The 27,914-nt window shown below is 36.4% G+C and overlaps 2 protein-coding genes across 13 annotated transcripts in view; both read left to right on the forward strand.

The window, feature by feature from the left end:
- Positions 1-5,143, forward strand: part of LOC117388678 (microtubule-associated protein 4) — a 111,951-nt gene extending 106,808 nt beyond the window's left edge. For 7 of the 12 annotated variants that reach the window (XM_055230107.1, XM_055230112.1, XM_055230116.1 and 4 more), the window contains one exon: positions 485-5,143. In XM_055230107.1, coding sequence (XP_055086082.1) covers positions 485-492 — 8 coding nt within the window. In that variant the 3' untranslated portion in view covers positions 493-5,143. The remainder of the gene's footprint in view (positions 1-484) is intronic. The other 5 variants (XM_055230114.1, XM_055230109.1, XM_055230111.1 and 2 more) reach the window with 1 other exon arrangement.
- Positions 5,144-6,357: 1,214 nt separating this feature from the next.
- Positions 6,358-25,932, forward strand: ift74 (intraflagellar transport 74). The gene is made up of 20 exons (XM_033986053.2): positions 6,358-6,421; positions 7,528-7,646; positions 7,906-8,047; positions 8,912-8,960; positions 9,037-9,135; positions 9,685-9,745; positions 9,876-9,935; positions 10,304-10,365; positions 17,609-17,747; positions 18,434-18,496; positions 19,484-19,627; positions 20,269-20,309; positions 20,391-20,470; positions 20,578-20,631; positions 21,541-21,638; positions 22,415-22,541; positions 23,616-23,779; positions 24,173-24,298; positions 24,818-24,878; positions 25,281-25,932. Exons 2-20 carry the CDS (start codon positions 7,533-7,535, stop codon positions 25,400-25,402), a joined length of 1,806 nt encoding a protein of 601 aa, XP_033841944.1. The 5' UTR covers positions 6,358-6,421; positions 7,528-7,532; the 3' UTR covers positions 25,403-25,932.
- Positions 25,933-27,914: the final 1,982 nt, after the last annotated feature.

The raw sequence follows: 27,914 nt of genomic DNA on the forward strand, positions 1-27,914 counted from the left end.
CTAATAAGTCCAGTTAGATAGATTCAGTGTTTGCAGGTAGGCCTGTCACGATGACACATTTTCAAGTGTGATATATATCACTAAAATAAATACCTTTTATAACAAAGATAGTGCTATTATTAAATCAAGAATTCAAAAACAAAATAAATAAATGGTGCATTTTATTCTCTATCAGACACCGTGTTTTAATGCACCATATTTGCATTTTAATCACTTGAATAGTCGGCTAATCGGAAAACAACAACCCAAAATGAAGTTGGACCATTTGCATTTTATTTTTAAGCTTTGTAATGATAAAAGATTTCTGTAATATATTTAGTGTATTGCTGCATACAAGTTAATATCTGATACATAAATATTTCAAATATTTTATAGTTAAATTACACATTAAGACCAAACATTGATTGTGGACATTCTGTTTGTGGTGTTGTTCGTGTCCATGTACCCTGATCACCTTCGCCGTCTTTGGCTTCTTATGTTGCAGGCCTCTAATTCTTCTGTCCCTCTGCCCTCGACACCACCTCACCCCCTTTTCACCCCCTCTCATCCCTCCATACTTGTTTATACCATATCCCCCTCCCCCCCGTTTAAACCCCACCCTCTGTCACCCCTGTGCTGCAGATTGAGTTTTTCAAGCTCAACTTCCGCGGGAAAGCTCGCTCTCGCACGGACCACGGCGCTGACATCATCACCCGGCCCGCCCCCTCCCCAGGACAGCCGTTACCGCGGCAACCACAGCAGTAGCTCCGCCCCCCTACGCCCAGATGGCTCCTCCTCGCCCCAGCATCACCACCGCTCTCTCCCCATCGAACTGAACTCTCGGATTTGGCAGATTGCATCAGCTTGTCTCTGCCCCACTCGTCAACTAATTATTACTATTTATAAATATTTCAGAATAGATTACAAGCTCTATAATCTTGTAATTTATATGTAGAATATGGCAAAATGCTACTTTGTCAAATTCTCTATACATTTCAAAACAGCTTCCTTACTCATATACGGCAATGGTTTTCGCCATGTCACTATTTCAAATTCAAATATTTGCTGAATTGTAACAAATTCTGGAAGCAAATTGCAAAAAAACAAAATGCTTTGGTGTAACTTATCTAAATCAAAATTATTAACATTGTAGTTACTATATAAGGAAACTATATCCGATGACTAGTAGTACCAATTTTCATTTGGCAACAGTAATATATTCACATTCAACAATTTAAAACAAAATATTCTATCTTTCAATGGGTTCCCAAATGTCCAATATATTTTCCTATCTGAATTATGCCAGCTAATTCCTCCTTTCCCATTTGAATCAACTGACCAAATATGACTTGATGTATGGACAGCCCTTAATGACATATTCCTCCATATTAATCATATACATACAGGTCAACTTCACTGGTACCCCTCGGACTTACCATCTGGTTGTAACAATATGGTCACTTATCCTGCAGTACTCACTCAAACTCATAAGCCTACATAAAAACTACACTATCAGTCAAAAGAATGAATGAACACACATGGAACACAAGTGTGAAATAACTAATGTTTTATATTTAGATTCTTCAAAATTGCCTTGACCCTTTGCTTTGACATTTTATAACCCTGATAAGGCAAAGCTTTCAAGTGAAAATCGTTTCAGGAGACTTCATCAAGAAGCTCATTGAGAGAAAGTCGAGAGTTTTCAGCGCAGTTGACGAAGCAAAGGGTGGCTGCGCTGAGGAATGTGAATCTAAAATGCAAGTTTGGGGGAAGGGGGTTTGCTACAAAATTCCATGGATCTTGCTTCATATATTCAATGTGTAAAGTAGTAAAGATGAAGAAAAAAACAATGAATAAGAAGGCGCATCCAAACTTTTGGCTGGTAGTGTAAATCTACTACGCATTTAAAACCGCTAGCCTGTTTCACCCTTGTACTAGTGCTGACGTGAAATCGTGTAGTTTCTGTGTTTTTGATTTTATTTCCATTTCATTTAAGACTGTTGTTAAATTTCTTAATAGTTTTAGAAATTTTAATTTTTCTTTTAGTGCTCATAAGTCACAGAAACACACAGGATTCTGTACACCCTGGCACTCAGTGGGAAGAGGAATGAGAGCATGGAAGTCTGTTTAGAAAAAACAGGAAGTCGATTTTGGAAGAGAAAGTGACTCAAAGGACTTTTCCTAAGTGGGAGGAACTGTGTTCTGTATGCAGAGGTGGGCAGAGTAATCAGAACTTGTACTCGAGAAAGAGCACTGTTACTTTAAAATAGTGTTAGAAGTACAAGTAGAAGTACAAAGTAGTGGTACTAAGAGTCACTCAAGTCAGTTTTTATAAAAGTATTTAGTATTTAGGTTGCAACATCTTAATTATAATTTGAAGTTAATGTAATTTTAAGGACAATACATTAAATAATACACAAAATCTTGCAAGTATGTAGCAATATAGCAAAAATGAGACAAACTAAATCATATTTGAAGAAGTGGTGCAAGAAACACAAATGTCTAAATCATTTCACATTGTCAACATAAAGTTTTTGTCACTTGTAGATTTACTCACAGGGAGAAGAGTAACCAAAAACTTTACTCAAGTAAGGGTACTATTACACTGTCAAACATATTACTCAAGTATAAGTAAAGTACTGCAAAAAGTACAATTTTATTTGAAAGTTGCTCGAGTAAATGTAACTGAGTACCCCCCACCTCTGCTGTAAGTGCCTGTTGTCAATAGGAAGTAGTCTGCTGCTTACCTGTGGATAAGAAAATGAATGGTATTACAAAAGTTGAAAGTTTGAAACGACTAAAGAAAGATTGTTGACAAAGCATCAAAGTTGGATTCTAGCGTAGCCTCCAGCTGCCTTTCTCCGCATGACCAGACCATGCCCTCTGCACTAACCCCCTGTGTGAAAATATGACCCACACATCTTAAAGGCGCTGGACCTGATTTTTTTCTCACTTAGCGTATTCATTCTGAGCATCTTAATTATTCACCACAATGACCGCGGTTTTGCTTGTCACAGTAAAACAAACAAGAAATAGCATCCTAACCGTGCACTTCCTGATTGTCAGACAGCACACAGCTTACTTATTTTGACCTCTAGAGCTGCTTCTACAATATATCTGTACTGGGACAAGACACAATTTGCTCAAATACGTGGACAAAAATCGGGTACAGCGCCTTTTAAACAGGATTTGTATCTCTTCATTGAAAAGCTGTTGTCCGTGATCTATGTTGGTGATTTTGCTGTTCTATGCATGCCTCTATATCAGGTAAGAACAAAAATACAACAGATTAATACAAGTAGTTAAGGCCATTATTTAAACCATTGAAAATAAATTGGTTTTGTAAAATGTTTAATGCAAGAAAAAAAATGTGTTTGAATATTACATATAAAAACATATATTGTAGCACCCCAGTACCTTAAAGTAACAGTGTAGCAGCTGACCCCACTGCTATGCACCAAAGGACAATGCTGAATTCTAGCTAGATCTCTGCCTTATTTTTAAACCATATCCGATTGAGAGATTTTCATTACATATTTGAATTATTTTGAAATTTACAGTAATATATGACAGTTTAAAATCTACAAAATTTGTATTTAAGTTGTAAGAATTTATGCAAAAATCACAAAATTTACTCATCACATCATATACCTGTATACAGTTGTTTTCTTTGTAAAATTACTTTCTCAATTTCACTCTGGCCTTGATATCATATTCTTCCCCTTTTTAATATTGCTTATAAAAATTGAAAAGCACCTTAATGATTTATCAAAGAGGTCTCTAACAGAAGGCCTTAAAATATTCAGATTTTCAGAAATAGACTAAAAATTATTTCAAAATTTGTATTCAAGTTTTGCATGTGAATAGAGCAATAATATGTATACTTTATTTTAACCCCACATAACCATCCCTTTAACACACTTGTTATTATAGGCCTATACTTAAAGTGATGCAGCTTGACTAGATTTTTTTATTTTAGTTTATTTTTAATTTTTGCCACATCTTGCTAGATTTTACCACATATTTTCCTGAGAATTTAAATTTTAGTATTTGCTTAAAAAAATTTAAAAAAAATATATAGCAATGGGTCGAGTGGAAGGAGGGTTTTAGACAATGAATTTGACAGTTTTAGCATTTTAACTTGACTATTCCTCTGATGATGATGATGGGATTCCTGTTGGAATTTGGGCCCTTTTTCATTCGGAAGGGGCCGTCAAAATGCAAAGAATGTTTTTTTGAGATATATTGTAAAAGACGCAACACTTTTGTATATTATTTATCGTTGTGTTCATGTTAGCCCTATGCTAGTTGTGTTTGGACAATTCGCAAAGGTGAACTTTAATTTTGTTCTTTTGGGAGAGAAAACTGGGATTTGTGTTTTGAGATTTCAGCTGGCATGGTCTTTTGTGTAATCAGATAATCTACTTTGATTTTAACAATAATACTTTTTTCATCTGCAATAGGCCAATATTTGTGCACAGTTATGTCCTCGGTAATTTAAATACATTTACTAGCCTATATAGCCTTCCTATTTAGAGCATAGTGGTTTAAATTGCCACAAAAATACTTATATTCAGTTTTGACAAGTCTGTAAACAAATAGCAAATGTATTTCTATAAGCTAAATGGCTACACCACTTGCACCAACAAATCAATCCAATTTATTTAATTAAATAACTTTTTTAACTTAAACAAAATAGTTTTAAGAAATTCACGATGTCGTTTAAAAGGGAAATAAAAGAGTGTGGAAAGAACCTTAATAATGTATGATATCATTTCTCTTTCACACATTGTGGGCTGAAACTATCCTTTCTAGACCTATCGGTGCATGTTTGTACACTAGGTTTGCCCTGGCCGGATGCTATCCCTGTGTGAGAAAAATCTGACATTAGCCGTGCAGTTTGTGTGAGAAAGCTACTGCACATATAGCAGCTGTTAGCATAACACTAGCTAAAGCCAGAGCATGCTACCAACAATGGGATGTAGTGTTAGCTAGAATTACTCTTGTCATTTTTAGAAAACTCATTGTTTTGTGTTTTTGTTTTTTTGTTGTTTTTTTTTCATTAATTAAGAATTTTATTTTCTTGGTTTGAACAAAGTGTTTATTGTGATTACTTGTTAATTAGTGATGTGATTATTAAACATGAATAAAATGACCTAAAACTCTCATTTGTAGTTTGTGTTTTTATTATCCAACCCCTGAGACTTATTCAAATGTAACTATATTGAAATAGTTTTACTGTATTATTGTTGATAGCCCTATAAGAAAAAGTATTCCACACTGTCAGCCTATTGCAATAAACATTATATTGTGAGAGTGGTAGTAATATTTATTCAGTCATTTATTTATTTACTCATTCAGATACAGATTTGATATGCATCATAATACAATGACATTTGCATATTAATTCACATAAATGATGCCGGGCCGGTTAGTACTTGGATGGGAGACGCTGGTAATGTCATGTTCCACAGTGGGGCATCACTGGCAAAAATCTGTTGCAGTGTCCTTTGGCAAGACATTTCACCCACATTGCCTGGATGTGGTGTGTGACTTGGTGGTGGTTGGAGGGGCTGATTGGTCAGAATGAAGCCTCGCTTCTGTCAGCCTGTGGTTACAATAGTATCTTACCACCACAGAGTGTGGAGTAAAGGAATAATGCATTGTAAAGCACTTAGGGTGTCTTGAAAGGAGCTATATAAATCCAATGGTTCATTAAATTAATAATAAAGTTATAGGATTCTAAATTATGTAATTTATCCATCCATTGTTCAAGTTCAGCTGTTATTAAGTTTATTTGTATTTAGTCTGACTTGGCTAATAATAATGAAAAACATAACTAAAATAAAGCTTAATTTTTATTTATTTATTTTTACTTTTTTGCCTCTAAAATGCCTTGCCAATCAAGGAGAGAAACAGATACTTGTTAAATGATAAACTATTGTCATTTCAGATAGTGTGGCACATACATTTTCTACGTGTCAAACTTAACACCCAAATTTGTTTCAGATACATATACCTAAACTGTTACCATGTTTGTTTTCAGTTTGAGTGATTTTACTTTTACATTAGTTTATCTTTTAATGTAAAAAGATATCTTGAGCTCTACTGATCTTATTCCAATTAAGTTGTAAACTGCACTTGGCTCAATACAAACGTTATATATATAGGCTACTAAGTTTGGCTACTAAAATTGCTATTCATTAAAATCTATTGAGCAAATTCATCTCCTACTTAGGCTTATTGGTATTTAGATTGACTTGATATTTAGTGTTAAAAAATCACATAATAAGGACTTTCTTTTTTTATGAGAACTGAGAGTCAGAGTTCGTCTTTATACGCCTGATAAACCTGTAATACCCGCCCCAGCCAGTAGGGGCAGCACTGATTCCACACGCCACCTCGAAGACGGTTGCTGTGGAAACGACAACATCTTCAGAAGGTACCGCGGGCTAACATTTCTCTGATCTAAAACTGTACATTTCTCACAAACAGATAACCACGTCCTCACAGCGCGTTTATACACTTAAAACGGGACGGGAAATACGTCAGGATTTAGTCTTATTCTCAGACTGTGTAATGAGAGGAGAAGCTAACATGAGCTAATGCTACTGTGCGAATGCTAACTCAAATGAGACCCGACGTAACGCACTTTGTTGATCATCTCTTTAGTTAAATTGTATTGTAAATATTAGATTCCAGCTTATGTGCAATGCTTGACAGTTGTTTAACTCTTTAGCTAATGATACAACTGAGTTTGTAGCATGGGCTAAAACGTTAGCTCCAGGTTTAAATGCACTTTATTTTGACCTAATGTGCCACTCATGCACATCCACTACAGTTCACGTTCTGAGAAATCTGAAATGAAAAAAAAAACACATTGGGTGAACGGTATATAAGAAAGCCCGTGAATGTTTTTGGAAATAAAAATACATTTGGACTTGTAGATAGAAGGAATATTGGTGGTTTTACTGGTACAGTCATTGTGTCCTTGAGCAAAACACTTCAACCACCTCACCTCCAAAGTTGTCTTCAAACTACATGGTGTATAAAGTGTGTTCATGAGAGCAAACACAGGGCAACTGATAGCACTTCTATGTCCTCCAGTTCAGAATATTTACTACATAGATAGGTACTTAATACATCCTGTAGAAGAAGAAATCCAGGTGTCTAATAGTACTGACATACATGGCCAATCACACATAAATATATTACAAGGTTACACAGTAAATATCACAGTACATAAATAAAAAATGTAATAATACTACCAATAATAATAAAAGTGTATATTAGCATGATCAGTTATGTCCATTAACACAGTCCCCATCAAATAAACCAATAACGGTGAATATAACAGCTAAAGGTAGAACAAATGCTGAAGTTAGAGCTGTTAGGCAATAGTAAAATTGCAGTGTTCCTTCTCACAAGATACACATTTTAAATTCTAAAGCATAGCACAGATGAGCCATAAAAACATTCTGATTGTACAAAAACATTTCAATAACATGAGAGCTGTGTAATCCTTATATGTGCTGTGTTTGTGTGCAGTTGTCATGGCGACTCAGCGGCCCCCCTCAGGACTGGCCCGGCCTGTGAGCAGGAGTGGATCTGGGAGACCCCCCACTGCAGTGCGACCCCCTCCCACAGCCATACGAGTGGGCACCGGGGTACACCTCACACACACATATTTGAGAATGAGGGCATGCACATAGCCACTATCTTAAGAGCTCAATAATCATTAGTTGTAACCCTAATAGCAGAAACATGTATGGTTGACAAAGCCATGCCCAAGAAGTAAAACTGTCATGCACAATGTACTCAATACTGCCCCCTGTGGTTCAAACAAAACATTGTTCTTGGTGTCAACCATAAACCTCCTTCATTTTGCAGAGGGTGTTAAAATACCTTGTTCTTTATGTTTCTCAGATGGTCCCTGGTACAGGAGGCCTTTCTGGGATGAGAGGGGGAATCCCTATAGCTGTCCCGGGAGTGTTGTCTGCTCAGATCAAAGTCACAGACAGACCAGTCACACAGCAGGGGCTCAGTGGCATGAAGACCGGAATGAAAGGTAAGTACTTCATACTGTCACACGCACTTTTGTCAACACAGGTGAATTAGCTGTAGAGTTCTCTGTTAAAAGACGATGATATGATATGAAATGATAAAAATGTGATTAATTGCACTGCCCAAATGCATACTATATGGATGATAGCGACAGAAAGGGCATCTGCTATATAAAAAGAGTCTGTCAAATAATTTTGGAAGATCGTGTAAAGTTTTTATTGTTTTATTCTGTCAGTGTGCATACAAACAGGTACAGGGTTATACACAGATACAAGGAGCACATACACTCAACACAGAAAGGCTTAGTTCAGTTCAGAAACCCCTGAACCTCCTCGCTGTAGGACAAGTATGTTAACCACTCAGCCACATTGCTGCTTCATGTTTTCACTGAGATGCATTTACATCAGAGCTGCTTTTATGTAACACATATTGAAATGATATCGAAAATTCCAAAATAATTGCGTTGAAGATGTAGGTGTCCTTTTGGTTGCATTACTACTACTACTACTACTACTACTACTACTACTACTACTACTACTACTACTACTGATGATGATGATGATGATGATGATGATGATGATGATGATGATGATGATGATGATGATGATGATGATGATGATGATGATGATGATGATGATGATAATAATAATATGTATGCATGATCAGTAGCTGATGCCGTCAATTATATGTCAATTAGTGGATGGACCTTTTTTTTAAATTATCTTGTCCAGTATAATCCATAATTATACTATCTTTGAAAATGTTAAAATGTGTATTACCTTTTTGAGTTTTTTATGAGAAAAAATGCAAAATGTAGCTTTTAGCCTTTCTAAAGGTCAAATTACTGTTGTTGTTTTTTTCTCCTCAGGACCTCAGAGACAGATCCTGGATAAGTCCTACTACCTCGGTCTTCTCAGGTATTCTCACATTCTCAGGAAGCACACTTCTTTTCCTGGCAATAGAGTGGTTAACATTGTATTTTGTAATTTTTAGGAGTAAGATTAATGAGCTGACCACAGAGACCAGCAAACTACACAAGGAGATAGACAACTTCAACCAGGAGAACTCAGTCTACCTGTCCTATGAGAAGACGTCAGCATATGCAATTTTATTTAAAAGACACATACTTTGCGAAACTGATTTTTTTTAGCTTTTAACCACGTGATATTGGGCCCCCTGTCAAAAACATACATGGAGTTGTATTTTCATTCACATTTCATTAATCCATAATTAATCGTCATCTAAATACTCAAAAGTACTCTGTTTGCATTTTGTCTGGATTGCTGTGTTAGAGATAAATCCCTGGGTTTCTCTTGCACATTTTTTAAGCTCATAAACCATCACTGGACTCATTCTGAGGTTAAATTGTGTTCACAGCAAACACATGAAATGAAATGGAGCTCCAACACTTAAAGGCCTCATTAGAAACAGAGTGTTGTTTATACAGTATATTTTGTGTGTACACAATATTTTAAGTTAGAAAATGTGAAATACTTATCCCAAGATGGCCAAAAGCAAAGTTTAAAAGATAATTAAACCCATGAGAATGCATAATATGTGTCCTTTAAAGCATTATTTGAATTAATTTTAATGATTTTCTGAAAATGTATTTTGATTTTGGTTGTCATGTATTCATTACAGAGCGGAGGGTCTTGCTGCAGAGATTAAAGATTTACAAGGACAGCTGGCAGATTATAACATGGTACTTTTATTTGCAAATGTGTCAGATATTTCAAATGTAATCAATATTTTGTCATTTTCTAAAACCTTACACTAAAAGCATGTTGAATCTTTGTAAACATACTAACTCATTTGTGTTTGTACATCCATAGCTTGTGGACAAGTTGAACACCAATACAGACATGGAGGAGATGATCAGTGACTATAATATTGTAAGTACAACCGTCGCCAAGAAATGAACTTAAAGAGAGATTAAGCAATAAGGGTTTTTTCATCACCAATGCTGATACCATTTAGATGGTAATCCAGAGCAACTGAATTTAAAAAAAGTACATATGCATATACTGAATTTTGTGTTTTTCATATAGCATATTGTAAGCTATTATGTATTATTGTAGTAGTAGTCCAATAACACAATCACAGTCCACCCACAGGGTGTTCCAACGATGGATCTGATCAACCAAGCAACCAATAAAACACAAAACATTGAGATATAACAATGAGAACAAACAATGCAGGCCATACTGGTCAGTTCAATGCATTACTGAAATTCATTTCCCATTTGTTTTGTTGTTTTTAGTTGAAGGCTCAGAATGACCAGAAGGCTGAAAGCATTGACAACATCTTCACTGAAAGGAGAGAGTAAGTCACTGTTGATTTGTATTGTAAGTAAAAGTGGGGTAGATTTACGATTGATTTTTAGACAGTATTATGACAACCAATGAGAAAACATTATTTTTTTAAATAAATATTTTCTGGCTCAAAGGCTTTATTGGACAGGACAGCCATAGCATGAAATGGGGATAGAGAGGGTAGAAATTTTCACCAAACGGTTGTGGCTAGGAGGCGACCCAATGACCCTGAGGAGGTAACAGCCACATACACTACAAGTGAAAAATTTGGACACACTTTTACATTCCACTAATGAACTCTGACAAGACACACCTGTGAAGTGAAAACCATTTCAGAAAACTTCATGAAGCTCATTTAGAGAAGGCCAAGGGTTATAGTGTGTTCCATTTATGCTCAGAGGACGAAACTGGGACCTCACGTCAGAAAAAACACGGACCAGTACATTATATTTTATGTATAGTACAACTTCAAAGTAACAATAAAGACTGTGCTCACATCTGCCAAAATGCTGGTCAATTTATTAACCCAGACATTATTTGTTACTTTCAATCAGCATTTCAATCTATGCTTTTGTTGACATTAGCCCCATGTATTCATTAGTATAACAAAGCATAACTGTGCATATTTACAGTACATACGTTATAGCAGCAGAGGCTCAACTGCTGTAGGAGCAGGTTCACAGAAGCCGGTGGATAGTACAGAACATCTAAAGGCAATACTGTCAATACACAGAGTGCAGCCATGTTGGATTTTCTAACTCGGAACCAGTTTGGGGTTCTGAAATATTGCCGGCATTTCTGAGTAGGAATTCCGAGATTGCAGGTTATTACAGTATAAATTTGGAAGTCGGAAAATCTGACCTCATCTTGTGCCAGATATTTGATATCTTCAGTATAAAGTAGTAAACATAAAAAAAAAAACATTAAATCAGAAGGTTTGTCTAAACTTTTGACTGGTAGTGTATGTACCACATCTGAAACCACTACACCATCAGCGAGCACTGTCCCTCACCTCACTCCTCTCTTCTGATGTACGGGTCTTCAAAGTATCCGTCTTCATCCTCCACTTCGTCACCCCCCCTCCTCTTCCTCCTGCCTTCCTCCTCAAAGCTGTAGGTCTGCTGGAACACAGTGGTCCCCGTGGGCTCGGTGGTCTGGTTGTGCAGTCTGCGATGCTGGTAGTTATGGAAGAGTCTGTACCAGGAAGGGCCTTTGATAGCACACACGATGACGACTGCGGTGGTGAGAACCAAGGCTAATACACTAATGGTGAACTTCCATGAATTACCTTGTGCGACGGGCTCGTCTTGAGAGGAGAGAGAGGGTTGGGGGTTAAATCAGGGGGTGAGTTAAAGAGGGTGGGAGTGGTATTGTGGTTATAGATAAAAGAGGTCTTACAAATTTTCCTGTAGAATTATTTACATAGAAATTTTGCTACTTACAGAGTGATTGTTTGCCCATGTTGTCAACACATAAAGTGCAGGTAGTAGGTGTAGTTCATGTCATTATATTCAAGGTTTTACTAAAAATCTTGTGTTGTTATCTAAAACTGTTTGGCAGTAGATGTGACATAATTGGGGTAGTTCTGGAAAAAAATTGTGTTTCAGGTGACGTGATCTGTGCTCTGAAACAAGTCTGTCACTCATCAAATTACAGTCAGCAGCTCGCTAGTTTTAGCCAACAGTTTTTCAATAAGTCACTCTCACCTTTTTTATTGAAAATCAAACACCTAAACAGGATTGATCGCTCATATTGATCACAGGCTGTGATCAAAATGAGTTGTTTAAATTCATTTTGTATTTTTTCTATGAAAAGCTCAATGTGCGTGTGATCTTAAAACTTTTTTAACTGTCTTTACTAATGTGTGCATTGTGCCACCATGGTAACAGCTGAACATTCCACCATAGAGACACATGTAGAACACAACCAGTGTGATGTCACTGTAAAGTATAGTATAGGTCAAATCCTCCAGCTAAAGTAGCCCTGACCAAGCCTAGCTCAAGATATGGAGATGGGTCCCCAGGTACTCACTGCTCTTGACAGGTTGCTCCTCTGACATTTAAAGATTATATTTTATCATTAAAAGGAATTTGTATGTAATTCTATGTAATAGTTTTTACCAGTGTGCCCTTACCTTTCCCCAAGCTGCGGTTGAATTGTGGGGTTAGTATAGCCTTCAGAATGTGGGGTGTCTTTGAAGAGGTGGGCTTGATTGTGGTTGGAGCCAAGGAACATTTGGCTATAGCTTCAGTCAGGGGGAGTCCCAGCATGCTTTGTGGAGAGGCACATGTGGCGGTAAAGGCTGTGAAGAACCAAAAGCAAGCCAGTTATATTTATGGCTTATATTTATTTGATGAAACCACTTGGTATTGGGACTGAAAGATTTGGGGAAAATATCTTCTCTTTTAAAAAAAACAAAACATCCAGGATTAAGAGAATACTGAAATATAAACTGTTTAACTAATTGCTAGTTTTTAGATTTTACAATTTGATGATGTCAAACTTTCAAGACAAGAGGGGACAAGAGTCAGAATTTCCTGTTGATTACATTGTACTTTGCCATGAAATGTCCAAAAGGTAAATTCACAAATGTTGAATTTCACTATTTCTATTAGTGACTACACCTAAGAACTCTCTATGTTTCAATATAAATCTGCATTTTAACAATATTCATTTTAGCTGCCCCACCTCTATTAAACACTGGCCTATAGAATGATGTGACGTCATCTGACATCCAGCAATACAAGAATTAAATGCATTTTACAATTTGGTAATTTCATCTATTCAAATAGTTATTTTGATTTGATTGTGATAAATCTTGCTGCCGTAGTGACTAGTGAGCATTGTGAATGATAATTAGATAAATGTATATTACCAAAGCTTAGAAGTTCACATGAGCAGTTCCAGGGGTTTCCTTTTACATTCATCACCTGTAAAAAATACAGTGTTTTTTTTTTTTTTTTTCAAAATCATGATTTTTCTTTATATATACCCAAAAAAGTTTCAGAAATGCTGCGTGAAATGTGTCAGTTTTTGCAATATAATATCACTCAGGTCAGCAAGCACAGATATTTGGCTTTGGAACATCCTTTACTTGACTTACGTACACAGAATTATGACAGGCGGTGTATTTTATCATTTGACTTTAATGTAATTGGAAGCACAAAATATTAAATAATCCATGACCGCTGGTATTTTCAATGTTCAAATTATTTCATACAATCAATTTTCAATGTTCAAATTATTTCATACAAGAATAGCTACTTCAATACAAAAAAATATGACTCAAGAAGGAGTAAAAGCATGCTGCTAGAAAAGTACACTGAAAAGTACAATTTCTTTAAAAAGTTACTCAAGTAAATGTAGCTGAGTAAATTTAACTGAGTTACATTTAGCATTAGCATTTTAGGAATAAAATCACTGCACAAAAAAAAATAAAAAATCACATTTTAAAATGTAGTTGTACTTGTGTATGATGTAATTTGTTGTTGTGTAAATGTCCGCTCCACAGCTCGCAGTAAAGACTGTACTGATACTGTATTTGAGCAGCATATTTGCTTTAAAGTTATATTTGTTTACCTTGCGACTTGAACCAATATGGCCATCGGTGGCATATGAACCTGCTCTGTATGAAACTCCTACCTGGGGATTCTTGAATGTGTTGAGCAGCTGGTCTGGAATACTTGACAGTGAGTTGTTGGATAAGTCTAGTTCAGTTAAACCCTCCAGTCCACTGAAGGCCTCTGGATTGAGTCTAAAATCAAACTTGAACATGTCACTTAGGCATAATACACTCAGGATTGTGACATCACACCTCATAAAATGTAAGATGCTAAATACTAGCCTTTGCGTACATTCAGATGTTTTCAAACACTATGGAGTGATAGTGATTTTAGTGACACAGAAGTTTTTCACACTTTTGTTTACTTTTGTAACGTCGTTTCAGCTAATATGTCTGAGAGTTTTGCAGTACTGCCACAAACATGTCAGATTTCTATGGTGACAATAGTTTTTTGATGTTCCATCACAAGCTCTATATAGAGTTGCTAAGTGGTGATGTCACTTCCAGGTCCAACTTGAAACTTTCATCAAACAAGAGACAACCTTTCAAAAGTGCATGTTTAACCACAAATTTGATCAAATATGTAAATAATGTAGTAATATTCTAGCATAATATTGGATTACCAGTGTGTATATTTCACTAACTGCCAGTCACTGCTTAGTGACTGGCCTAGCCTAGCCTCCTCAACCTCCTTCATGCACTTTCTGTCACAGTTCTAACCGTAGGTTCATAGATCTTATAATCTTATTAGCTTTAAACGACTGCAATGTCTTTTTAACATGAGATGTGTTGCCTGTAAAAAAAAAAAAAAGGAACTTGTAACAATTGTTTGTTTGTAATTGTTTTCAATGATGAACCTGGAAGTGACATCACACAGCTATTGGCTACAAAAGTTAATTGTTTTGTGTGAAATTCAGACATTTTAACATAACCTGCGTCTTGTTTACCTGCTGATTTTGTTTGCAGACAGAGACAGCGCTTTGAGGCTCGGCACTCCACTGAAATACTTGGCCTTTATATCTATCACAATGTTATTGTCCAGATAGAGTTGACTTAGCCCACAGTAGCTAACCAAGGCTAACCGGTCGGATTCATTCAGACTGATCTGGTTTCCATTCAGGATCAGGGTGGTCACTGTACAGTTAGCCTCACAGGGAGGGATGGTCTGGAGCTGCTTGTTGCTCAGATCTTTGACCTACGGGGAGTAAGGGAAGTTGGCTGAATGCTGCTGAGTTAGCAGTTATTTACTTAAAAAAAAAAAAAAAAAGTCCTACCTGTTCATTTCTTCCGCTCTCCTTCGCTATGTTCACTTCTAGAATATTTAATACAATGCCAACAGCTAGGAGGATCCAGAGGGGAGACTGGCTAGGTCGTGCCATGATCCAAATCTGAACGGACAATTTAAGATTGAATTTATTTTAATTTATTTTTTTTATTAGTTTATTTGACAGGGACAATGTGCGAAAACATTAAAGATGCTTTCCACCAGATTATAGCTGAAGCCAGTTTCCATCTGTAGTCCCTGAGCAGTCCCTTATATATCCACAGGACTTTTTTTTTTTATTATTGTTAATTGTTATAGTGCTAAAGTGGATAAACTGTAAGGTGAAACACATAGACATACAACTTTGAACAAAAAGTCAAATGGAATTGGAATCAATATGATTTATTGTCATATTTGTATGTTTATATATTTATATTTCCATATTTGTGTGTATTTTTTGGTATAGAGTTGTTAAGTGGTGATGTCACTTTCAGGTCCAACTAGAAACTTCACAGCTGATTTATAACTTTGTTTTTGTTCCTTTCTCATCAAATAACAGAGACAGTTATCTTTCAAAAGTGTATGTTTAACCATGATCTAACATAACAAAGTATTACCAGTGTGTATACCTCACTAACTGTCGGTCTCCGCTAATACCATTTTAGCCTAGCCTAGCTTCTTACCTCAATCTCCCTCGTACACTTTCTGTCACAGTTATAGCCATAGATCCATGTTTATAACCTTGTTATCTTTAAACAACTGGAATATCTTTTTAATGTAAGATGTGTTGTCGCTAAAAAAGAGGAAATTGTAAACATGTGCATTGTTTTCAATCAGATGATGGACCCGGAAGTGGCATCACACTTAACAATTTATGTATTGCAATATGTTTAGCATTTTAAAATACATTCACAGTGAGAGAGATCTTGAGCAGCGAACAAAATATTCTTCAAATGTGTTTATGGAATATTTCTGCCAGAGCTTTGAGTCATCTTACACAATTACTCAAATTTGGTGTCGCAGTAAGATTTTGTTGTATATATTTTTGCAGTTAAACATAATTTTCTTTCAGTGAATGTACTGTTTGTTACTTAAGTATTTGTTGCTTATAAAATTCTACATTTTTTGCATAATGTTACCGTCAAGGCTAAGTGAATGAGTCAGCATTTGACATAGAAATTATAACATTGGTTTTGTGTGGTTTATAGACTTTTAGAATATAAGAGTTTGTTATAGTTACAATAATAAAGATGAGTTAGTGTAAAAATGGTATTCCCTTACCGTCTGAGAGCTGAGGTAGAAGAAGATTACATGTCTGTCAGTCTGAAGGAGCTGTAAAAGAACTTTGACCCTGTGTAAAACTGGGTCACTCTCTCATACTAGGCTAGGCTTTGGAGATAGGTTAGGCTGTTAGCTAAACATTTACTCTACCTGAAGGATGTCTGTGCTAATCCACCAAACACAGCCTGCGGTATGTGTGTCTCCAATCAGAAAATCAGATCATGTCATGTCATAATTTGAGGTTAAGGATGTGGTTATATTAAATTACTAGTTTTAAATTTATTTTAAATTGTATAGTTTTCTAACAAAGCAGTTTTTCCTCACTTTTATACACAATTGTACACTGTCTTTGTAATTACTTTTACTTGCATTGTTTTTCACATTAAGAGCCATAAAAGTATCATTTTTGAGTATATTACTTTTAAATATAACATACTTTATTCATATGATTATCTTTTATCTTCATATGATTATCACAAATAATTTGACATATCAATGTTGATATTGCAAAAGCCTGGTGACCTTTGAGTTGATTTAACCACTGAGTCAGAAATGGTCTATTCTCTTTTGATATTTTGATTTAATAATGCCACTGCACACAGAGTCTGTACAACTATATTTTTTTATATCCTATTAGTCTTGATAAGTTGCAGTCCTAATGGCGTTATTACAATATTCCATGTTACAAGTGTCCTCTGTTAGTTAAAGGTGGGGTATGTAGCCTGCACTCTGCTTGTTGTAAAAGGTACTACAATCACAACTAAACCTGTGTTGCCAGAGCTTTAACCTGCAGATAGAGGACACACACAAGGTTTCTCATTCTCAGTTTATGGACAGGCCTCATGTGAAAGCTCAGAACCTCCAGAATTCACTCACTGAGCTGCAGAGGCTGCACTAGCACTGATTAATGATTGTCTGCAGGTGCTGGGGTTTAGTTCTAGTTTAGGAGTAGTTTTGGTAGTAACTATTCAGATCAGAGAGAGTCAACACTGAAGCTGGCAACCCAAGTGAGAGACTCAAGTGAGGCTTATTCTGGTTTTCTGAATGGATCGTCTTGAGAACCGAAATAAACATTTTACAAACGCTTCCTTTAATATCATGCCTTTGACTTAGGAGTGTTTAGCTGGTGCTGTGTGTTGTGTGCAGGAGGGAGGAGGCGATCCGGGCCGTGGAGGAGAACATCCGCAAAGAGAGGAGAGTGGCAGAACAGATGGTCCAGTCTATGCCCTCGGCCAAACAGGAAAAGTACTACACCATGACAGCCAACAACGAGGAGCTGCTGCAGGTCACAGGCTATGCTAGACTCTCATGTGCCATCATCTGACAAGTTCTCCGTCTGTTCTTGTTAGCCACTTTGATTCTCCAGTACTATACTTAGAAGTACTTTTTAGTGTTGTCACAACAGTAGCTCAGTTATGATACTAAGGAATACCCAATAAGATAAGATAAGATATGCCTTTATTAGTCCCACAGTGAGGAAATTTCAATATTGCACTGCACAGTTAAAGAACAGATGGAAAATGGTACATGCAATAAAACAAGATAATACATAAATAGCTTAAAATAAAATAAAAAAAGACCTAAACTAAAAATAGACTCTAATATAACAATACTGATTCTGATGCCACGATCATACCACAGCCTCTTTATTTAGACAATAAAATGTGATTTTCAATATTAAATCAGCATTAACATGTGGTCTTATATGTGTGTGATCCCTCAATCATCCAGGTATGTTCCATATGGTCCATAGGCATACTACTCTATGTGGTCTTATACTTGTTCTGATACAGCTCAAGATCATTCTAAAGCTGTTGTTAAAGCTCTGTTATGTGAATGTGACTTTTTTTTTCTTAGTATCTAGTTACTGTCTGAATTTTAATACTTTTGACAACCCTAGTACTTTTGTTTGTTCTTAACCCAAATGATCCTAACATCTGTACATCTGTTTTTTGTTTTTCTGTTGGACAGGAGCTGGCTGTTCTTCAGGAAGAGCTGGACATTCTTCTGACCAGGAAGGAGGACTATGACATTGTAAGCTACACCAATGAGCACAGCAGTTCAATCAATAACAAAACAACCCCTTGCAAGAGTTGCAAGATTAATCGCAATCAAACTGAAATCATAATTTGAACAGATGCAATTAGTAAATCCCAAAGGCTGCACAATAATTTCCTTCTAAATAACTAAATATCCAGTCTGATTCTGCATAAAAACTGCAAACCCTGTAGTTTAGATCTGTGCAAACAAATGTCATATTTGCGTTAGTTTGTCAGTTCAGTTTTATTGTAATTTCTCCTTTAAGTGCATATGACAGGTTTTCATGTTTTTCTAATTATGACTTTGTTTGGTGAGATAGTTTTACATCAGCTAAATGGCAGTTTGTGGGGGAAAGCTAAGAAGAAAAATACAAAAATACAGGAATTAGCGGTGAGTTCTGAAATCCCCTCAAGACAATTTATCTGCAAGGAAGGCATTTTTCCAGCAGTTTAAACCTTCATTTAACAAAATAAAGGTGTTGTTATTTAATTGTATAAACCTAATCATAACTATTGTGTAATTTAGATAAGTTTATGCCTTTGTTAATATTATGGTTACTAGGTAACAGTTTTTGAATTACCTCTACGCATGTCATACTAAATATCCGGTAGCTATATATATATATATATATATATATATATATATATATATATATATATATATATATATATATATATATATATATATATATATATATATATATATATATATATATATATATATATATATATATATATATATACTTTTTTTTTGTATAACCCTAAATATAATGATGTCAACTATGTTTTATGTAAGTGAATAGTATAACTTGTCACATGCACTTTAATGTGATTAGAATCCCATTATTAAAACATAAATCACAATTCTAATAGCAATGTTTTTACGAAAAATTGCAATTTGATCTTTTTTTCCCAAAACATTCAGCTCTACTAGCACTAGAGCAGTTGTATTTTCTATAACTATGCTTTTGCGTGTGCACAGGAGTTGTCCCAGTCACAGACCAAGCAGGAGGTTGTGCGTCTACACCAGACTTTTTCCTCACTGGAGCAGAAGAGAGACGCCATGGAGGCCGAGCAGAAGAACATGGGCTCACCACAGGAGGAGAGGGACAAGCTCTTCAAACAGGTACACAGGATTACAAATCACAACTACTACAACAGGGATATGCAGAAGGAGTTAGCCCTGTCACAATAATTACTATATTGACTTAGCCTTCAATAAATGATCGCAGAAGTTGTCATTTTTGGAGGCCAATATCACACGTTTGTCTCCATGGAATGCCAACATTCCAGGCACGGCGATGACATCTCTAAGGAGACAAGCAGGTGGCGGGCCCTCCACCAGAAGAAAGAGTTACATAATGCACCTTATATTAGACTGATTGATTTTATAGTATAAGCCAGGGGTGCCCAAACTTTTTTCACCGAGGGCCATATCTTGAAAAATATTCGACACGGAGGGCCACAGTGGTCAATACAGTGGATAATTCAGATTGCATTTAACATAGTTTTGACTTCATACTTTAAATAAGGCTTGAAATATTAACATTTGGTCTGTTTGACAATGCAGTGTGATGTTATTTAGGTTATATTGGTAGGATTACTCAAATTTGCTGTTAAAAGTACTGATTATTATCAATTGGGCCAGTTCACCTGAAGGTTTGAGGGCCAATAAAAATTGGTCTCAGGGCCGCATTTGGCCCCCGGGCCATAGTTTGGACATGCCTGGTATAATATGATAAAATGTTTTGTTTTGTTTTTTTGAAGGTGAAGGACGACAACCAGGAAATAGCCAGCATGGAGCGACAGTATGTACTTTTTCATACTAAATCTTTGTCCGTAAATGAAAAACAATATTTATGATTATTTGTGTTTCCCAATGCTTTCAGACTGGCAGAAATCCGAGAGCGGACCAGGCAGATCACAGAGGAGCTCAGACAGATGGAGCAGGACTCTGAGGACGCACAAGGTATGAAATTTGAGTATTAGTATTATTTGTAGTAGTAGCAGTAGCAATAATCTAGTAGTATTTTTTTAATAAAACAAAAATGTCCACATAACCTTTTTTTCTTGAAGGGGAAAGTCGGCAGCAATATAAAGAGTTGAAGAAAAAAGAAGAGGAGCTGGACAGTAAGTATCAATATGATGATTGTTATGTTATGTGAGCTTATAGGAGACAGATATGTAACAGTTATGGCAGATGGTTCTTTCAGGGTTTATTCATAGTGGAAATCAGAATTTAACCAAAGCCTAAGCAGTCTAAAACATGTTAAAGGACAGAATCAGAATACATACAACAAGAATTAAACCAAGATAAACCAGGTGAAAATCTGGACTGAACCTAGACAAAATAAGAACCATGAGATTTGAAGCAGCAAAAACAGGACAAAATACTAAACCAGCTTTAAAGTGGGTCCAAGTCAGAACTAGACACAGACTGTATCAGGACATGAGGACAGGACTTTAATTTGTATTGAAAATATGACAACCATAATCCTAATCATAAACCATAATCAAGACATTTACAGAGACGTTTAAAGGGCCCATGTTACGCTGTTTTCTGATCTATGTTATAATGTTTTTCCCTCATCAAAAAAATACCTGGAGTTCTATTTTGTTTCATTCAGACATGTTTTACACTCGAATTCTGCATTTTTAGGCTGAGTTCTTCACTCGAACGGAAAACTCGCTGTTCAACCTGGTGATGTCATGTGGCAATACAGGAAGTGCTCCACTATGTTTTTAAACTCCATAACCTTCACTTGAATAATTTGGATGATTTCAGATCTCAAATTGCCAATCTCTACTAAACTAAAGGTAAAAGGTAGCTGTTAACCCGAAAACGACCACTTCATGACATCACAAGGTGGAACAGAGCATTTTGAGCTTTGAGATAGACAGAGTAATATAGGACCTTTAAGAGTATTCCTGAAGGAATGCCATAATTTGATTTGATAATTTAAAACAAAAAAATCCAGACTTCTATGTAGTACAGCTGTGAGTAAAAGTCCTTGTGTATTTGTGTGTATTTGTGTGCAGGTTTCTTAGAATCTTTTGAAGAGACCAGACACCAAGAGGAAAACAAACAGAGACAGATCCAGGAGAGCATCAAGTCTCTGCTGGAGCAGTGCAGCCGGGTTTGTACAGGGAGTCTATCATACAAATACTCACAATATCTTCACATACTACTACTTTTTCAGTGTCTTAGTCATCATCACAATTTTTTAGACCATAAATTTTCAAAAAGTCCATGTTGGAATTTATCATATATTGAAGGCTATATTTATCCAATCTGTCAACATCTGCATTGTCTACTGTTCATAGTCAGTTTTAGTGCAAACTAGGTGCTAGGTGCTGTATTGTGGTCAAAAATGTGTGCTGACTCCAGTGGACACTGTAATTTCAAGTACTATGTGACATCACACATGACTGTCCAGATTAAAGCCAGATGTTTACAAACACCTAGGTTCGAGGGCAGAGTTTGAAGAGTGGATAGCTGTTTGACCAATCACACTATTCTCACTTTCATCTTTAGTCCGTCAGGTACTGCCCAGTTTAGCAGCTCTACTTGAAATGTGGTTGTGGCTGGAATTTAGGTGTTTAGTACCAGTTTAAGAAGGTTATACAAAATTAAACAGGATTTGACTTAGTTTGTCTAAAAGGAGACATTATGTAAACTGAATTTGAGCTTTTTGTTATAATGTGTGTTCCTTCATCACTAACTTTCTCAGAGTTGTATTTCATTTGACCCATGCAAGTTTGAGTGATCCTTTATTGTTGAGCAACAAATATGTTATGTGTTAAGAGTTAACACTCCATAGAAGTAAAATACCCCTCTTTAAAGTTATTGGGGCTTTTGAAAGTGTACTGGATCTTGCTTAGAATACCACAATAATGTCTTGTTATGTTGCAGAGCATGTTACGTCTGCACCATGTGGACACTATCACAGCCAACGAGCTCCGGAACATGCAGGAAGTCCTGGTCACCAAGGAGACTGAGGTCAACCAATCAGAGAGCACTGCCAAGAACCTCACCACGGGTCAGTCAGATGCTATCAATACCATACTGTAGTTTATAATGTCTGGCCAATCTTTACAAAATCTATAGGCCTTCCCTGGTCCCTGGGCTACATTTAAATAGAGTTCACCATCTGTTTATCTCCATGGTAATGTTGCTTTGCTTGCATTCCGCAGTGTAACATTAAACTTATCCAACAGAGATGAGCTTTTGATGCCACCAGTCCAAGATATAGGTCAGATCTGTGGAGAGGTTAGCCCACACTAAGAATGCATGTTTCTTAGTTATTTTATTTTTCAAGCAATAAAAAAAACTGTAATTCAATAAAACCCAAATAGATTACTTTAATGCCATACCGTGGAGCATTCCAGACAAAGCAATCCTAGCGCTGTAGTCCACTAAAGAAATTCTCACTCTCAAAAACATATCTCTTTTTATCTGACCCAAACTGCACTCACAAGATGGAGGTCAACTATTTAGGCAGAAAAATGTACTAGGAAACAATGTATTTTTATGTAAAGACAGATTAAACTTGTGACTCATGAGTTTAATTTGCATTTTTACATATAAATACCTAAAAATACCTCTCAATCACTAACTTTTGTCATGTAATGTGCTGAGGTGGGTAGCACTCTGTTACATTTACTCAGCCTATCTATGCAGGTTTTGTGTGTTAAATATGCGTGAACGAAACAAAACACAACTCCAGGTCTGTTTTCGATGAAGAAACATACCACAGATAAGAAAATCGCGTAATATAGGGCCTTTAAATGACTGCCACATTTGTGTTTCTTGCACTGCTTCTCCAGGTATGCTTTAGTTTGTCAAATTTTTGCTTATTTTTTGGAAATAATGGATAGATTTTGTGCATTATTTAATGTTTGTCCTTAGTATTAAGTCAACTTTAAACTTTAAATCTGATGTTACTTCCAGACAGTTATTCTTATTCTTAGTAGTCATTTCCCAAATACTTTTTTACTTACTATATTATTTTGAAGTGACATTACTGTTACTTGAGTAAACTTTTTGGCTACTCTACCCACCGGTTGTGTGTGGTCCAAATCCCTGAGGTTTCCAATGTTGTGTGTGTGTTTAGAGTCCAGGCGTTTGCAGCAAGACCTGGAGAAGGTGCAGCAGCTGGAGGGGAAGATCAGCTCAGAGCTGGAGGTGCAGAGACAGCAGCTGGTCACCATGGAGACAGAGCTGAAGACATACAGGGACATAGATAGTCTGAAGAGGAACGCCGAGGACAAGAAAAAGGTAAACTGACTGCTCAGTCTCAGCTCTGACGAGAGCATACTGCTGTTAAGTTCTTTGGCAAGACACTTTAGTGAGTGTGAGTGATCGGTGGTGCTCATGGTCAGTCTAACTCAAAGCAGTGTGGCTACATGAAGTACCATATGGTGTGGAGATTGCACACAAGTATGAGTTATAATGATTTAACCAGTCTAAACGCATGTGTGTTCATTGCTTAATTTTATAATATAATATAATGTATATACAGTATGTGTGTGTGTGTGTGTGTGTGTGTGTGTGTGTATATATATATATATATATATATATATATATATATATATATATATATAAGTAAGTTTGGGTTTTTTTGTTTTTTTTGCTGACATCCCCACCATGTGTGTGTCTTCGGTGTTGCAGAAGCTGGAGGAGCAGCGTGTGTCTCTGAGCCAGAGGCAGGAGTCTTTCAGACAGCTGTTGGACCACATCACAGTCACGTATGAAGCTTTGAAGGCCAAACTAGAAGAGAATGAGACACATTCTCAGGTCTGGAGACAGCACGCAGCACTACTTCAGCTACACCATCATGGAAATGTTTGAATATTTAATAAGAATGCATTTTTCTTTTAGATCCTCAAAACACGTAAACGCGACATGTTATGTAAAAATCTACTTTTATGAGATTTTAACCTTGATATAACAGTATTCCCTCATCAAAATACATCTACCGTTTTTCGGCAATAAGAGCAGGTTAACCAAAATCTTCTACCACTACGAAGAGGGTCGATGGACCTGTTTATAATAATACTAATACTAATAATAATAAAACTAATAATAATAATAAATATACTACTAATACTAAATAATAATAATAGATTTACAGGTTTGTCGAGGCCTCTGAAAGCATCACACATTATTCATTCACTCCACACTCGGTTGTGGATATGATATATGAGTTGTTCTTACCTGTTTCTGTATTTAAATATATTCACAATAATGCTTAAGAACTATTTTTTATTTTGTTAACAATTCAAAATTACATTACAGTTTCCTTCTTTCTTTCAGCTGACAAACCTGGAGAAGAAATGGCAGCACATAGAGCAGAACAACTTTGTGATGAAAGAATGTATCCTTCTGTTTTAACATAATCTACATAATCTGATCATAAAGAACTGTCTTATCTAAAACTACAACAACAAGTGAGCTGATTTGTGCTGTTAAACAAGGCCCTCTCAAATAACATTACAGTCAAAAGCTAGCTAGCATTAGCCAACAGTTTTTTTCAGTTAGTCATTCCCACATTTTTGTTGAAAATCAAACACCTGTTGTTTAAATCCATTTTGTATTTTCTTGAGTTTTCAGACAGCATTAAACCGTTTTAGTAATTATTGCTAATGCATCACCATGGTAACAGCTGAACATTCAGCCATAGGCATACAAGAGGAACACCCCCAGTGTGATGCCATTGCAAAGCATCAATTAGTACTCCTGTGTTCTTCTGTCCGCTCCTTAACCCTTTACACTCCAGTCATTGCCTCCAAGTCCCAGGAGAGTGACTATGCCCCGGTAGCACAGCGCGTCAGCCAGCAGGTAGCAGAGTACAACAAGATGCTCATTGACTCACTGCAAAACAATCGAAGTCTCATATGAACAGTCCACCAGTACTTTTAATAGAAGATATTTTTGTTTAGTAAAAATACTAAAGCGCATTTGACAGATAAAGCCTACTTCACCCACGGTCCCACACAACAATTCTCCATAAATAAACAAAAACATGATACAACAACTGACAAACCAGATGTGATGGGCAGTAGTTTCATTTGTCGGATGCATGCTGATTGTGTTGTGATAGCGCTCTGAAGGGGGAGTGACATAGCACAGAGAGCAAAGGGAGGGGAGACTCTGAGCATCAAAAACAAAATAAACTTATTAAACATGTACATTATTTTTGGCAAATATAGCATTTTCAAAACAATAAAAGGTAACATTAGTGATCTAAATATGTTATGTGTTTGCCTTTAATACCCCATAGACAGGTAATTCCCGCTCTTTAACCAGGTACTATCCCACCAAACCAAGTCATAATTAGAAAAATATATTTATCTGTCAAATGCACTTTAAGCCTATGTGACTGTATTTTCAACTCTATTAATAATAAAGCTTTAATAGTCTATATTTACATTCCTTGTGTTCATGATTTTTCTTTCTTTTTTTTTTAATTTATGCAAAGTTTATGCAGTGTGGTTTTGATATGGAGGTGGGAAGAGCATTGTTGTGGGCTAATATCAGTTATCATTCTCACATCTTGTAAGGCTGTCATTTAGTAATTAGAGATACATTTTAAAGAAACCATTGTTTTAGTCAAATATTTTATTATGGAAACTATAGCAACGCGTCAACTAAGTGGTCATTGGTATGCTCATTAGTTGTTACTCAGATATTAGTATTTATCAAATGCTTATTAAAGTTTAAATAGTGCATCTACAAAAGCATGAAGTGCCACTGATGCTAATGAACAACAATAAACAATGGCTGAATACTTGTAAATATGGCCTAAGACAAAAAGCATTAATAAGTACAAAATACTAACCTTTTGCACTTCGAATGTATATGGTCCCTAAAATAAAAGTGTTACCATAACTGTAATGATTTTGTTAACATGGTAATACTTTCATAAACATGACCTTTCTGTGTCCCCAGGTGTGAGGTAAACATGTTCAAATCAAATATGACTTTTACCGATAACAATTGTAATGCTGATTTATTCTTAATTACATGGACATGACATAATGGCCCAGTAATACAGCCACTACTGAGGTTTACAGCAGTTCAGATCAGAGAGAGTCCTTTTAGGTTTAAAGTTTAACTGGAGACTGCTCTGTCCGAAGCTCTGTTAGTAAAGTTAGGCTTTCATAATTGGATGCAAGGGCTGCTTAAACAATATGTCTGTAGTGGGGCAGGACATTTTGCATATAAAAAAATAAAAAATCTCATCCTCACTCTCTGCGGGTGGTCTCATCCCCTCTTTTCCATGCAGGGTTTTGCACAGTATCTTTGCTATTCCTAGTACTGTACTGCACTTTTCTGGATTGAGATGACTGATGTTTTTCCTGGGATTTGCTATAGCCACTCCTCCAGTTTCGGGGTCACTGCCCTGAGTGCTCCGATGAACACGGGCACCACTGATGCCTTCACCTTCCAGGCCTTCTCCAGCTCTTCTTTGAGCCCATGGTATTTCTCTAATTTCTCATGTTCCACCACAACGGCTTTGTTTTTTTTGTTTATCCACCACCACAATGTCCGGTTGGTCCATCACCATTCTGTTAGTCTGTATCTGGAAGTCCCACAGGATCTTGGCTCGATCATTCTCCACTACCTTTGGAGGTGTTTTCCACTTTGATCTTGGGGTTTTCAGTCCGTACTCTTCACAGATGTTTCTGTACACTATGCCCACCACTTGGTTATGCCGCTCCATGTATGCTTTTCCTGCCAGCATCTGACACCCTGTAATTATGTACTGGATTGTCTCAGGGGCCTCTTTGCACAGCCTACACCTTGGGTCGTGTCTGGTGTGGTAGATCTGGGCCTCTAAGCTTCTCTGTTCAGTATCTATCTTTGAGAAGCACAGTTGCTATTTGACTCTCCATCACCTGCACTTCTCCGTGGGTCCTCAGGAGGTCACTCTTCTCCACACGCTGCAAACAGTGTACAGTGAATCCCAAATAGCTGACACACATCTTTCACTGACAAAATAGTAAGAAGTTATATCTGGCAATATCTGGCAATTACTATTGATATTTTTTGTCTTGAATGAGTTAAGAATATCAGCCCAGTCAATGACGTGCAGTCAGGGGAGGCGGTGCCTCATCTGCCATCACAGAGAAAAAGATTAATGAAATGGTTTATCCAATACGACGGAGTATAAGGGTCACTTAAATTAAAACAAAATAAGCGAGAGCTACGAGAATAAAGTCGTAGCATTTCGACATTAAAGTCGTAATTTTACGAGAATAAAGAAAAAGTCGTAATATTACGAGAATAAAGTCGTATTTTTATGAGAATATAGGCTGCTGTCTGGTTCCTCCGACTAAACAAACTCAAATGCTGGCAGTGTCCCTTCAAAGTACTTATACTGATGATAGTGTGGTGATGGTGGGCTAAA

The sequence above is a fragment of the Periophthalmus magnuspinnatus genome, chromosome 20, assembly GCF_009829125.3.
Source record: "Periophthalmus magnuspinnatus isolate fPerMag1 chromosome 20, fPerMag1.2.pri, whole genome shotgun sequence".
Classification (NCBI taxonomy): Eukaryota; Metazoa; Chordata; class Actinopteri; order Gobiiformes; family Gobiidae; genus Periophthalmus; species Periophthalmus magnuspinnatus.

Bases quoted from the DNA above. Each gene is read 5' to 3' on its own strand.
- ift74 (XM_033986053.2), top strand. From the start codon at position 7,533: ATGGCGACTCAGCGGCCCCCCTCAGGACTGGCCCGGCCTGTGAGCAGG. The intron at 9,746-9,875 runs GTACTTTTATTT...GTACATCCATAG, and splicing joins AGCTGGCAGATTATAACATG to CTTGTGGACAAGTTGAACAC. The intron at 23,780-24,172 runs GTAAACTGACTG...TCGGTGTTGCAG, and splicing joins ACGCCGAGGACAAGAAAAAG to AAGCTGGAGGAGCAGCGTGT.